The sequence below is a fragment of the Protopterus annectens genome, chromosome 12.part0 (assembly GCF_019279795.1).
Source record: "Protopterus annectens isolate FY-2018-M chromosome 12.part0, PAN1.0, whole genome shotgun sequence".
Taxonomy (NCBI): Eukaryota; Metazoa; Chordata; order Ceratodontiformes; family Protopteridae; genus Protopterus; species Protopterus annectens.
The window spans coordinates 58,715,774-58,731,317 of NC_056746.1; the positions used below are offsets into that span (position 1 = coordinate 58,715,774).

At 34.4% G+C, this 15,544-nt stretch overlaps 1 protein-coding gene across 11 annotated transcripts in view; it reads right to left on the bottom strand.

Annotated features, from left to right (window-relative positions):
* Positions 1-7,583: 7,583 nt before the first annotated feature.
* Positions 7,584-15,544, bottom strand: part of RBFOX1 (RNA binding fox-1 homolog 1) — a 1,735,725-nt gene continuing 1,727,764 nt past the window's right edge. For 7 of the 11 annotated variants that reach the window (XM_044089088.1, XM_044089084.1, XM_044089091.1 and 4 more), the window contains one exon: positions 7,584-10,719. In XM_044089088.1, coding sequence (XP_043945023.1) covers positions 10,597-10,719 — 123 coding nt within the window. In that variant the 3' untranslated portion in view covers positions 7,584-10,596. Of the gene's footprint in view, positions 10,720-13,660; positions 13,754-15,544 lie in introns of those variants that run through there. The other 4 variants (XM_044089082.1, XM_044089089.1, XM_044089083.1 and 1 more) reach the window with 3 other exon arrangements.

A 15,544-nucleotide genomic window follows, 5' to 3' on the forward strand; every position in this document is an offset into this window, starting at 1 on the left:
GCATGCCACCAGCTTCCACCCACAACATATCATCCAGAATATACCCAAATCCCAATTTTTAAGAGCTAGGAGAATATGCTCTAGCCAATTGTCCTATGCTATAACTTGTGATGATTTGGCCGGTAGATTCAAAGACAGAGGGTATCGTTCGGGCACTGTTTATATGGCCAAACAATGGGCTTCGAATTTCAATAGAAATGATCTATTGCATTATAAAGATCGTAACCAGGATGGGGTTCAGCAGCCGTTGAGGTTGGTCACTACTTTGGACGTAACACCCGGGGGTTTATGAAAATCATTGACAGACATTGGAACATTCTTTTGGCGGATAATAAATTACACAACATTCTCAGGGACAGATGTTCTTTTTCTTTTAGAAGGGGACGAACCATTGGGTCACATTTGAGCCACTACAAGAGGTGTTTGCCTGATGCCAAAGTTTCTACTCAATTAACCTTTACAGGGGCACCAGTGGTTGGTTGTATCCCATGTGGGCATTGCAAATTTTGTACTAGAGTCTCACGTACTGGTGAATTTAGTAGTCATAATACCCCTGAGGTTTTTGAGATTAAGTTCTGGGCTAATTGCAGTTCTGAGTGGGTTATCTATTTGGTGACCTGCACTTGTTCTGCGTTTTATGTAGGTCAGACTTCTAGGGCTTTTCGTCTTAGAATCTGTGAACACATTAGTGATATTAAAAACAAACGTGGTAATAATGCACTATATAAGCATAGTTTAAAACACACTACAGCTAATTTTATGTTTAGTATTATTGATTGTGTTAGGGGTAAATGTCAAGACAAGCTTAAGTGGCATGAAATACTTACTTCTAAGGAGAGGAAATGGATTATTAGACTTGGGGCTTTGTTTCCACCTGGTCTTAATGACCAATTGTGATTTATTGATCATGTACTGTGATTGGTTATTTGTTATTCCCAGTTTTATATATACTGGGTTTGTGTCTTCATGAATATATATATTTTTGACTTTCACTGAGGAAGGCTCTGTTGAGCCGAAACCGGTCTGTATTAGTTATATGAGGGATTTTTCCTTCAGTGATGAATAAATATTTCTAATATAGTTACCAACAGCTGCTGGCTTTGTTTGTTTGATTGTAATCTTAAATCTACCCCCAGGTCTGGACCCCATCTCCCTTCTGGACAGAGGCCATCAGTAAGAAAATAAATTTTCCTAGCTTAAAGCCCCCCAGCAAATTCTTAGTTTCTTCCTTACTAGCAGCCCCCCCCCCCACCGTATATGTAGATGCCCATAACATTTGGAACTCAAATGGTTTTGATGTGCAGTTAGGCTTGTAAGTGTCCTAATTGTTGTTAGGCTAGTTAGTTGTTGTTAGGCTAGTAGCAAACTATAAACATATGAAGGATGTACAATGCTTCAGGTACATGGGTTTTGAATGTCATGACTTTATACTTTTTTTAAGTTTTTATGGCTATATTCAGGGCAATAAAGCCAAATCCCACTATCTGTTGACATGCATGTTTTGTCGTTTTTGTTGACTTCATCACTACAACATAATCTTATTTAGACAGCATTCACCTAAAGTAGTAATTTTTCCTGAAGTATTTTATACATGGATCGATAGGTAGATAGATTGATACATAGATAGACAGATTGACAGGTAGACAGACAGATTGAGTTGATAAAGATATAGATATAAATACCTATTTGCATTTATATATATATATATATATATATATATATATATATATATATATATATATATATATATATATACATACATATGTGCACGTGTGTGTGTACGTGTGTGTATATATGTTCAGTTTGTTGACCATAAAAATCAGCTCATCCCATGTACCATTTTTTTCTGTGCCAGATCATGGTACAGTGGTGATAGGGGTATTTGCTATTGTAGTTGGTGTTTTCATTTAACAGGGTGTGTGGGGGTGCAGGAGTCTTGCCCCTATTACAAACATGTTCTATGTATTTATTTTGTTGTGTTTTTTCAATTAGCTAGTGATCGACCAATTGTTCTTGATACTTTAAGTTTTTGATGTATGGACACACACACACACACACACACACACACACACACACACAGCTTGACTGATTAATGAAGTGCAGAATATTGAGCTTAATTGATTGAGCTTCATCACATAGATATTCTGTATTTTGCAGTTTTTGACTAGCTTCCCTTTGTGATCTATATTAACCATGTTGAGGAGGAGGATTGCAAGCTGAATTTTGAACATACCTCAATGCAGGTTCCATGTTAAAGCTAATGCTGGAGTTTTAATGAGTTGAAACTTGACGTTGTAGGTTCTATCAACTATTCTTTGATGTAGGGCAGCCTGAATTTATGATAGATAGATAGATAGATAGATAGATAGATAGATAGATAGATAGATAGATAGATAGATAGATAGATAGATAGATAGATAGATAGATAGATAGATAGATAGATAGATAGATAGATATATTTAGGCCTAAATACACATACACTGAGATGTTATTGACAACTAAAAAATATAATAAATTACCAAGGATATTCCTAAGGACAGCCACGGTGGTGCAGCGGTTAGCGTTGTTGCCTCACAGCAAGAGATTCTCCGATTCGATCCTCAGCTGGGGTGCCTTCTGTGTGGAGTCTGCATGTCCTCCCTGTGGTTGCGTGGGTTTCCTCCAGGTACTCCGGTTTTCTCCCACATCCCAAAGACATGCTGTAGGTGGATTGGACACTCTAAATTGGCCCTAGGTGTGAGTGTGTGTGTGCCTTCTGTGGAAGGTTGGGCACCGGGCTGGCAACTCGACGCCATAAAAACTCCACTGCCAATCATGAGCGGACAAGTGATCTGTTGTGGCAACCCCTAACCAAGCCGAAAGAAGAAGAAGACCAAGGATATTCCTAGTTGGGCCTGTAATTTCACATTTGTTATCAGTGTGTTCTATTGCAGTACACACATTTAAATAAAAAATAAACAATATGTCTCAAAAGGGACTAATGATTGACTGGCAATGATTGTGTTGATTATAAGTGATGTATAATATTTGCAAGTAAAATTATATCAATATGGTTTGTGATGTATAATGCTTGCAACTAAGATTATGTCAATATGGTTTGTTTTCATTTATATAAATGCACGCCCATGCTATAAGTGATAATTTAATAAAGATGTTTCTTGTTTAAAAAAAAGGAACTAGTGTGATTTGAGTTTTGCACTAATATATGCCCATGCAAAGATGAAAATGAAAAAGTACCATGATATTTTCCTGAATCTCTCCAAATTTCTGTCAACAGTTAACAAGGATGAAGGGAAACATTACCTTATTCAGACAACATTCACCCAAAGGAATAATTTTTCTGAGAACTATAACTGATGAACCTGATTACATTATTACATTACCTACTTAAAAAAATCATAACTTGTGGTGGATCCCAGCACCCCATACATCATTTATGGGCTTTAGCCCCTGCACCCCTATTGGGTCACAAGTTTCCAGGATAAGCAATGAAAGTTATATGCTGACATAACTTCATAAAAATGGACTCAAACAATTCCATTGTTCTTGAAAGTGAGTCACGGAGACAAACAAGTATTAGGTCATTTATCATTGTTTCCAAACTGATGGTCTCCATTTGGCGGACACTAGGTATATTTTTTAGCAAGCAGTATATCATGTACGGTATGGAATAAAGTTTTTTGTTCTTAGCTTTACCAGCTATACGTCACCTTTTTACTGAAATAAACAATAATTACTTGCATCAAGTCCACAAACTGAATCAATATTTGCTTGTCATGTTTCATGGGTGATTGTCATGACTGGGTCACAGGAATCATAAGAATCTGTACATTTTAACAATATTATCTTAGGTTTGTTGACAATACCAGAAACATAAAATAATTCTCTACTTTAAACAAAATGCAGAACTTAATGTCCTATATATAGACTGCAGGACCATTTATATGGTCATAACATGACCATCAAAATAACTGTATTGTGGGAATATCTTTAGAACTTAGTGTCCCAGACACGATTTATTTAGACTGCAGGACAGTTTATAAGGCCATAACGTGACCATCAAAATAACTACAGAGCAAGAATATCAGTTTACTTGCAGGGCATTTAACAAGAAAAGTCTGGAAAGTTGATATATCACTGCCGCTTATGCTACATTTCATAAGGTGTCTGCAATATAACTTCAACTGCTTCATGTTAAAAATGCAGCTTCTGAGGTCTTTGACCTTCATTTAGTGGCAGAAATACTGAAGGCAGTATATCCTTGACATGCGGCTGCATGTGAACTCCTGTTTTCCTCTGACAAATTCTTAAAAGGAAATGAAAGGATGACGTGACACACGTTTACCTGACACAGAAAAATGAGTGTCAGACCCTTTAGGATGAAACATGCAGTAAGAAATGACAAGAGTAAAGGTGCTAGAGCTACATTTGTCAGCTGGGGCAGCACGTAAATTGCCTCTTGTAGAATCAGTAACAGAGTTTAGTGGTATTTTATCAGGTATTAGTATTTTCAGCTTTGTTATGCTTACACTGAGAAGACTTTTGCACTCAATTTTATTTTAGTCAGATTTTTGTATCTGAAATGTCAAGTAGCAACAGTTATTATTACAACATTTGATGTTAACAGAGATTTGCTCATTCACTTGTAGAGGTTTTTAACTATTTTTAGTATATAAAACATAATTTGATAAGCAAGCACACTATCCTCAGACAAAAAAGTGAATCCTTAGGTGTGTAGAAAGTATCCATTTGAAGCTGAAAGTCGAGTCATTAAAACGTTTGACTATTTCATTATATCCTTTTACTGCCTTTATTTTACTGTTAGAAAAACCTTCAATAATAAAGAAGGGAAACAGTTGAATGAAAACTATATAAATGGGGTAACAGCCAAATACTAGTCCTATAGACATTTAAACACAGTACAATGAAAACTATATGAAGCCTTCAGGTATATATAACTTTCATGTACAACTTCAATGTACAATACCTGCAAATAACAGTATACGGTGCAATGCATGAGAGGGTAAGTAAGTCGTAGAGGCAGACTACTAATGTTGACAAAACTTTTACCCTTTATTTCAGAAATTTTGATGATGACACTTAACAGGATCATTTCCAAGTGGCAGAATATAGCTCCTGCTTAGATCGCTATCTGTTCCTCCACATTAAACAACCAAGAGGCAATGATGCCTGCATTTCCAGAAAAAATGTTTTCTCATGAAACTGACCCCATTGGTTGGGTTTATGCTGATCCATTTGTTTCTAGTTCATTGCAATATATTTCTGGAGAAGGGTACGCAACCAGCGTCGTAAAGGTGCTCAAGACATAGAAAACACTTCTGACATAGGCTTTCTCAATATGCAGTTGTCTGACCTATTTCTGGACTTCAGCAACACAACATGTAAAAGGCCTTCTCAACCACTATTCAAAAGGGAATGAACTTGTGGCTGTTCACAAAAATATACAACCAGCAGCCCAAGAAATGCTGAAAACATCTCCGACAACCGTTTGGAGGATATTTATTAAAAAAAAGAAGAAAAAAGAAATGGCCGTTTTAGGAGTTTAAAAGGATATTCAGATATTTTCATGCAGAAATTCTAATAAAGCCAGAGAAAATGGACTGTATGATGTCCCAGTGAAGGCATTCCTGATCTGACTTGTAGGGGATTATCTAAGTATACTCTGATATAGCTTAATGATTAACATTCCAGTTTACATATTCCAGCTAGTCCACCACACACACACACACACACACACACACACACACACACACACACACACACACACAATTTGAAGGGTTAGCAGTAAACCTATTGGCCTGTATTCAGAATGTTGGTGGAAACTACTGACCACAATAAAAATTGAGGCAGATAAAGAGAGCACAAACAACCTCTGATAGCAGGCCTCCACTATGGAAAATCAAGCACAGAGAGGCAGAAACTCTAATTACAGCATTGTATTTTTTCAGGCAAAATGTGGCCACACTACATGTTTTAAGTCAAAATATAAAATTTGGAAGAGTGGAAAATTCATAGATATATCAAAGCACTTTTAACACTGCAAAGTTTATCATTTGTTGTCTTGCATGTTTAACATTGCCCATAATATGAAATAATATATATAACCATAGTGAGTTACTATTTATATCTGTATACTCATGGCTGCCCTGATTCATGACTCTTTTTATAGGAGGTCACTTTAAAATAACATAATGCTGGACAGCCCACAATTTGGGTAGGATCAAGCTTCATAAAATATATGGAAATGTATATTTTACTATTGATTATATTAGCACTATATTTTGTTCTTGGATTATATACATCAACAATTTGAAGTTATCCACCACTCACCGAATTAACTGGTATCTTTTCAGCAGTCAGAATTGCAGTAGATAATTTCTCACTCACACTGCTACAAAAATAGCTAGAATGAACTAAAACAATAAGTGATAAGGTCACACTGCAAAACCAATCAGTAAAAACTAAATGAAAACTCCAGCCAAGATGGAACTTCCAATGAGTGACCTCTCAAACCTCTTCAATCAGAGGCACATGGGATATATGCAAATGACCCTTATGAACACCAGGTGTTTCAACTAATTGGCGATTCTGAATGTCCATGACTTCTTTTGTCTTTTTAATGGACAATTTCAGGCCAATAAAGCCAATCTATGACTTGTTTCGTCATTTTAATGGACAATTTCAGGCATGTGTTTGGTTAAAGATATCAGTCACATTCTGTTCCTATGTAAGCTTTTCATACAACGTATCTTCAGGAGATACTTTAACTCTGACTTTGACTTGTGCATTTCATTCACTAACACACTTGGCCATATGATATGCCATATATTGCATAGGCTACTGATACATATTTACTTTTACTGGATTGAAGCTGACAGCCACATTTTCCACAGTTTACTTTTATTTATTTATTCATTTATTTATTTTAACTGAATAGCTGCAAGATAAGCCTCCCCAAAGCAATCACGATACTTAACATAGCAGGCACCAACAACTGATTTTGTTATTATACAGGATCCTATCAAATGAGCTGAACAGTATCTATAGTAATGTTTTATGACTAAACCCATAAAAAGAATAAAAAAAGATCATGGAATGTATATGATAAAATTGAAAATGTATAATTTGGCATTATGTGTGTATGTGTAATGTGTATGCATACAATGTTGATTTTATGACTGCTAAAACTACTACACAAATATTGTATAGCTATGATAATTCAAAATGTCATATATTTCTTCAAGTGTAATATTTTATTTCTTCATGGTGGATTCACAATTCATATTGCCTTACACATCAAGCTCAGAAATAGTAGATTAACTTATGCAGCAAAATTAAGCAATCTATGATTTGTCATTTGTTTATTCTTTTCCAATAAGTTTAAGTGCAATGTCATATGACAATTTCATTTTCCACTCTTCGTGATAATAATTTTCTTTACTGGCTTACCTACTGCTGTTTCAAATGGGGGTTTAAAGAGTGAAATATACCAATGCAACATTCTGAGAGCAGCAGTAAATGTAAACAATGAAAAATAAATCATGCAAAATGATAGTTCTGAATTGGTGAGATTGTTTTTTTTTAGAATTAGGCTTTATTATGTGAAATTCTGAAAGGCAGTTCAATTAAACTGCAAAATAATAGATTATATCATGTGATACTTATATAAATTATTTACACAGATACTAAATAAGAATATACATAGATTCTGGAATATAGTTATGCATATTTCAAAGTTGTTTGTTCCTTATGGAAGCAGTAGATTCCAGAATAGTTAAAAGGACTATAATTTTAACATTTTGCACAATATAACTGCTAAATCACCATACAGAAAAACAACAAATAACATTAACTTTAGTGGTATAATTATTCAGGAATCCTGGTTGATGCAGTTTAGATTCTTGAGACTTTTCATGAATTTGATAATGAACTTTGCAAGTAGTCATTTTCAAATTTTCTGCTGAGGTAATTTAACATTAGGACTATATGACCACTTTATCCTTCTGTTTACAATATTACCATTAAATCAGACTGATAAACGTCCATCCTTCTTGTCTGACACAGCTCAGATGCATTTTGTTTGAACATATGCCTGCAAATTTATTAGCTGTTTTGTACACAGAGTGTAAGAAGTAATTTGGCAAAACATTCTCAACATAAAGCATTTCCAACATCAACTATGTAAAAATCAAAGCATGTTACAAATTATAATATGGATATTTGTACAATTCATCTTCCTTAAAGAAGTCAGTCCATGTATTTGGGCTCCCATTGAGCCAAGTTTCATTTTCTGCATATAGTTATTTCATTTTATTTTTCATGTAACACTTGTGTTTTCTGTACTATACTGAAGCAAACAGGTACATCAAAATGTGAAGAGTCCTCCACCAAGTTTTATATCTCTGTAAAGTCAATACATTTGTGCAGTACAAACCATGTATCCATGACCTGTTGTGAGCAGCTGCACTCTATTTAAGAGGTATGCAATTATCTTCAGAAACTTAAAACACAGATTTATTAAAAAAGACATCTTTTTCATGGTCTGGATTTAATTATTCTATTGATGCCAGCATATATATATATATATATATATATATATATATATATATATATATATATTTTTTTTTTATCCATATGCTAAAGTTTCCAATCTCAGCAATATTGTGCAGTCAGCATTTGTTTTGCAGATCATGGAATGCAAGTTTTAACTTTAAGTCATATGATTTTAAAGTTAAACACAATATGATCTTTTTTTTATTAACAAAAATAAACTCATATATTGTTCCTATCGATAAAGACATCAAAAACTTTATTTTTTCAAATTTTGTGAAACTTTATTGATGGTAGTTGTTAAACTGAGCATACTGCATGCACATATGATGACAGAGAAAGCCTGGTCACAAACACTTCTTTATAGCAGATTTTATAGCAAGTTGTCAGGTTCACAGCAATGAGTTGATAATTTACTAACGTGCACACCAGGTGACGTGCACAGTACACATGAAGATAAAAGAATCTGCAGCAAAACTGTACCATAACAGCTTTAGTCTGCTTTCTTTTTTTATTTAAATACAAAAACAAAGAGACCTCTGACAAATACCCCAACTTAGGCTAACTTGTAAACAGACCAACATATGAATGAAGTGTATACAGAGACAAGCTACAGTTTTTCAAAGGTGCCAAGAGCTAAGCTTAACAGCTTGCTATTTGTTCACTTCTGAAACCTAAATAAACCGGACAGGAAGCATTTCACTTGTAGTCGATAGGTTTTCTTTTGTGTTTATGATTTTTGTGCATTTTATTTTGTTTTTCTCTTTTATGGAGAGAAGGCCTACTGTAACACTGATATTTGTATTAATTTTCAACAACCACCAGGCAACAAGCTGCCTTCCATTGAAAAATTGCAGGTTGCTTACATGACATATTAATGTTTCAAAAGTATTAATTTGATGAAAATACCAATATTATTCTCTCTACTTAATGACTGTAGTGCTTGAAAAAATGTATATATATTTATATATATGTGTATATATAAATCTGAATGTGATTATCATGTAATTCCATAAAAATGATACATTTCTCTAATAGTTTCTTAACTAGTTAATTCTAAAATGTCATAGGTTTCTAGAACATTAACTCCACTGCACAGATGTAAATTTTATACATTTTACAGGTACAAATAATCTAGATAATTACTTTCTTTCTGGATAAGAAAAAAATGAAAAGAAAAAAAAATAGAAACAGTGCTTTATCATTTTTTTTATAATGATCCCGCCCATAATATAAAAAAGTCAGCAATGATAACAATAATTTATTTTATTGGAAGAATTATTAAAAAATAATGCTTACTGTTGGGTTAACTAGGAGGTTTTGTTTATATAACTAGTTGGGGACAAACAGTTAAACACTAGCAGAATTTTTACTTTTATTCCTTTAAGGATGCCTGAACAGCTTGTATGCCAGTTTATGTACAACTGTCAGATCAAACACTCTCCAATGATAGCAGAACCTTTGGCTTTGAAATAAAATAGCAAATAACTTAAGACAGCTGATAAATACAATATGTGGTGCAGTGGTACCCCTTTTATCTTTTTTTTTCTCTTCTACCTTTCTTTACACTCCTTTTGCCCTTCCCATGACCCATCTGTTCCTTCAATACTGAAAGAAATGTAAATGCAGAAAAATGACTACTATAGTCATTTAAAGTTATACAAAAAATAATAACCCAGATAGCTTAATATTGAGCACATATGATCCATTTACATGATACAGCACTCTTAATTGTGGCTTAAAACAAAGTTTTATTCATTTCTAGCAGCCTTCTAAATCAACCACATAAATTTCTATTGCCACAATCAAACTACAGAACCTTCAGAAAGTAAAGACCCACAATATTAAAATACACAGAACAAAATATTTGAGGTATAATATAAAAAATGTGTTTTTGTCTCTTTAAAGTTCCTAAAATGATGTACTACGGCATGTATTGCAATACCCAGGCCTTGGAAAGCTTCTTTTTTCCCCCAACACTGGAAGGTTTTTATGTTTTTTTTTTTGTTTTGTTTTTGTTTTCATTTAGTATGGAGCAAAACGGCTGTATCCCCCTCGGTATATACTAGCCTGTAATGAAGAAAGAACGAGACCAACGTCGTCAGCATGGCTTCTAGTCTTGGCATCAGTCAAGGGTGCAAATGCATTCTGAAACAAAGCAATTTAATTGATTGTATTTAAATGTCTGCATTCATCTATATGCTGCTTGCATTTCAAACCCCTCCCGTCCCAAGATTACTGACAGAAAAGACAATAGTCAGGCATTGCTGCAAAGCTTTCCTCAGTTTAAGGACTGTAGCTGCATTGCAGTGATCTTGCAGTGGATTCCTCAGTCATGGATCAGGAGTCTAGATTATTATCTGTGTCCATCCTGATGCTGCTGATGCTACTCTAGACCAAACAAATTCACCGTACTTTGGTCTTATTTACAAGATATTGAGGGGAAACTCATTTAGAACATAGCATATGCTACTACTTGAGACAAACACCATTGCAACAGAAGATTATGGTTAATCTTAAGACATATTTCAAGTATGTTTTTTTTTTTTTTTTTTTTTTGCTTTTATTACAGAGAAGCCCAAATCCAAAATTTTAACTGGTGAATACAGGCCACTGTAGAGAAAAGTAGAACTGTAAATTTCATCAGATATATTTTCTCTACCAATAAAATACTGTTTAAACTGACATGCTATAACCAAACAGTGTGTTTCTTGTAAAATTTTACTTGTCTTTCTATAACTTAGTCTTCTCCATAGAGTACATACCCTTGGTCAATGGGTTTTAGCACATCATTACTGTGGGACAAAATTCATATACTGATGGTATGTGCTGTTCTGTTTTCACCATGATTAATCCTTCATTTGGAAAAAAACAAGAAATGTTAAGATTTTTCCAGTGTTTACTTCTTCTGGAAAACTCTATACTCTGTATATGAAAATGTTACCTTCAACGCAATCTTACACACTTTTCTATGATTATCAGCACTAGAACATGTGCTCTCCATGAATGAAATATGCCATTCATTTCAATTTAGATAATTGAAAATAATCTTATGATCAAATCATGTGATACCTGCACTGTGCAAGCATTCTCTTACACTACAGCATCCAGAATAAACATGAGACATCGTGTCCCAGCCGCCTTGAAGGTATCCAGTCATACCAGATTTTTCATCGTGTCTCATCTCAATGGAATAGTCTACCAAATGTCATTATGTTCACCACTTCCTTGATACTTTAATACTGATAATCATTCCTACCTCCTAGAATCAATAACTCACAATTGCTTTGAAGTGCTATGGACTGCAGAGTTTGGGCAACTGATATAAATCACTGACACAACTGATACATGCATTCGCAGTCTTAATGCAATTCTCATAATGGGAGGAAAAAAAATTAAATACACTTTTGCATAAATAGGATATACAGGTTGTCTGTAAGGCAGAGAAATAATTAATCTACTTGGTCCTATCTGCCTCCACAGTATATGCCATTCTGATACTTTTGGACTAATAATTTGGAGTCAGACTAAAGGCAATAACAATATTTAGAAATTGCTGTGTTAACTCTAATGTCTCTGTATCTTCCTATTTTTTTCTGAAAGTTTGGTTTAGAATATATTAATATGTTTCCTGGGAAAGTTGCATATAATGCAGAAGTCAATCTTGGACTTGCTGAAAGTGTCTTTGGTACGTGTTGTTCATATCACTCAGAATTCAAATACTGAAGCAGTCTGAACATGTGATCTGAACACCATTGGTATTTCCATCAAATAGTTCCCAGTGCCACAAAGGTCTGACTACAAGATCTGATAAGATCATGCCAAAAACACAGAAGCAGAATAATTTGAAACTCATATTTAGAAAAGTATAAGTCTTAGTTATAGATCCACATTAAATCTACCTCCAAACATAGGTCCAGTTTCCTGTACCACAACTTGGTCATTGCAAAAAAATATATGTATAAAACATTTTATTTTCTAATTGATATGCAATCATACAATTGTTTGAGGGAAATAAGAAAAATTGGACTGTTGAAAAGAACTATGAATATTATGCCAGTAGGCGTATTTATTTCATGAACGCAATCAAAAAACATAATAGCAAAGAAGTAGCGAACTTAAGTTTTGGAGTTACCTTTTCAGGGATTTTCTTTATAAACCATTTAAGCAAAGATAATTTATCACCCACCTTGTCTCAAATTCAAAATTTTATTTTCAGGTATATGTTGTATTCCCTAAGTCTACACGCATATTTTTTTTTTTCTGAAAAGATTTATGCAATATTAAGACATGAGCATCCCTGAGAATAAGCTCAGACAACATCAGTAGGAGGCTTATTACAACATATGAGGTCTCAAGTATGTATTTTAGTGTCCACAATGTCTGTACTTGACAAGCTATGAATCAGCCTTGGCAGGCTTTTTTATGTCCAAAAAGGAACTTGTAACCAGGTTTGGGAAATCTGTGATTCATTCATATGCCCTTTAGGTATTATTTCCTGTTTAAAATCAATTCCATGTAATAATTCTAAGAAAAGGGGAGCATTTTCACAGCTACAAGGCCTATCCTCATGTGGTTTACAGAAAATCAGTTTTACCATGTGTTACATGTATCTCTGGTCAGTCTGTAAGTGCCAGGGAATTCAGACGCTAATAATGTGACCAGCGAATGTAAATGTCAGAATGGCCTGCTTGTACCTTGCACACAAAGGTATTCCTGTTTCTAACCCCATCTGAAATGATGTTCTTCAATATGGGCACACCCCAAACTTCTGCCCTAGGTCAGGACATCATTTCTTCTTTTGATTCCCAGCTAAACTGTTCTTACGCTGCTTTTGTATAACAAAAAAATAGAATGCTGCTAGCAGCAAAATATTGCTTTGTCTTTCTGTTTCAGTTTGTGTGCATGTATAATCAGATAAGTCAAGCGAAACAGCAGTAGATGAAAATTACATTGTATACCCTATTTTGAACGGTGTTGTATACTAAGTCTGTTTAATTCCAGCTCTGTTTTTTCTTCTCGGTCTTGTTTTGCAGACTTCATGACAACCGATGTTTGTACCCAAACGTTTCTTTTTTTGTATTCTTTTCCTCTGTCTCTTCTCTCATTTCCTCTGCTGAATTTTTTCTTCCCCTTGGCTGTATAATCTGGTATCCTCCCTTTATATCCTGTAAGGTATTAGCTGTTAAGGAGAAGTGCTAGTTATTCTATGACTTTTATGAGGGTATCCATTTTCTAGCAGAGTCTGCTGGTTTTTCATTTCCTTTCAAATCTTCTCTCATGTGAAAATGGACCAACTGCAATACACACAGTTCAGTTTTCTTGCATGCAATGTCCCACAGTTTAAAAGATGCATTTATAATCTATGGCTGCTTTAAAGCATGCCACATGCATAATATTACGGAAGCACTAACCACAACTGTGTTTTCCTGAGCAAATTTTTGTGATGCCAAGGGCATATTTTGTGCTGGAAACAGTCCTTTTTGAATATCTCTCTTACTTTTTTTTCTTTCCCCTTCTCCTGAGACTGGAAATAACAGTCCTGGATTAGGAGAACTAAGTGTCTAGTTTTATACCAATTGCTTATCCTGGGGGAGGTGGTTTCCAAGTGGTGGGAAGCTCTTTCTGTTACCCTCCTATCAGCATGTTGGTTTTAGCTAATTCTATGTATTCCTATCTATCTGTCATGGCAATATATGCATTTTCATATACATTTCCCTATCACTATTCTGACAAAGGTAATTAGGGTGTTGATGATGGTCAAAGGTAAACAAATAAGTAAAACAATAAAAAGAAATCAAACAAGCAGGTGGAGAATCACATGTGATGGTGTGAACACCTTTGTAGTCACCCTTGAAAACTTTCCTCCCACAGGATCCTAGCACCTCAGCATTAAATCCCAAGAGCATGACTCTATGGAGAAGACAGTTTTGAGCACAAATATAAATTGCAAGCAAAATTTCCTCAGTTTTATCCCTTTTGAAGACCACTGCATGCAGTACAGGCAACGATGAAATGCTAATGGCCATGGGTAACCTGTGAGACGATGATTCATCACATTGCAAACAAACTTAAGCTTGATTAGATGAAAATGCAAATCCACATAAATGCATGTGTAAGGCTAAATGTATAACAGTGAACACACATGGAATACATATTTTATTACATTGCATAATTCAGAACTTTCAAGTTTGATTCTGGTATGATGTAATCTTGAGATAGTGAGACTTGATTAGACAGATTTTAAAAGCTAGGCAATATAAAATTCTGTGCAAGGTAAATTGACTATAGTTATTATTCTAGCTGCATCTTGCTATGTACCTACATGCAGCTGTAATACAATATGTCATATTAACATCTCTGTTCTCTGCATTTCTGTAACAGATCATGGAAATTAAATGATTATTGAGCAACTAAAGTGGCTAATTTTGTGAAGATTTGACATTGTTCTGCACTCATAGTAATTATCAATTTCTGCCAGAGAGTAAGGATGCATATGATTTTAGATACAGTAATAAAAGCCAATTAAAATTCAGGTGATCATGTTAAGGCCGAGTGTGTGCCAACATCCAGTTTTGTTGACATCACAGAATTACAAATGACCAAATATACACTTTTACATTTGGGTCATACATCTACTGTAGAGTATAAGAGATGGATTATAAGAGATCATTAAAAAAGAGTCATGTTAAGATAATATTGCAAAGTTAACCATGATCTGTTTCCTTGCATAAAATAAACCACCTGGTACTCTTTCTTTAATGAAAAGGTTGCAGTGTTAATTTTCAGAAATCTCAGTGAAATGTTTTCTAATTTCAAATGGGCTGTTATGAATAATAAAACCAATTTCCTAAATCCAGAATCATCTGAGAGGTCTGCTTCAGATTTCAATGAAAATTGATGCATTTACTCCTGTGCTACACCATAGAAGGACAGGGAACAGGTATATGCTTTGCCTCCATATGATTCATTT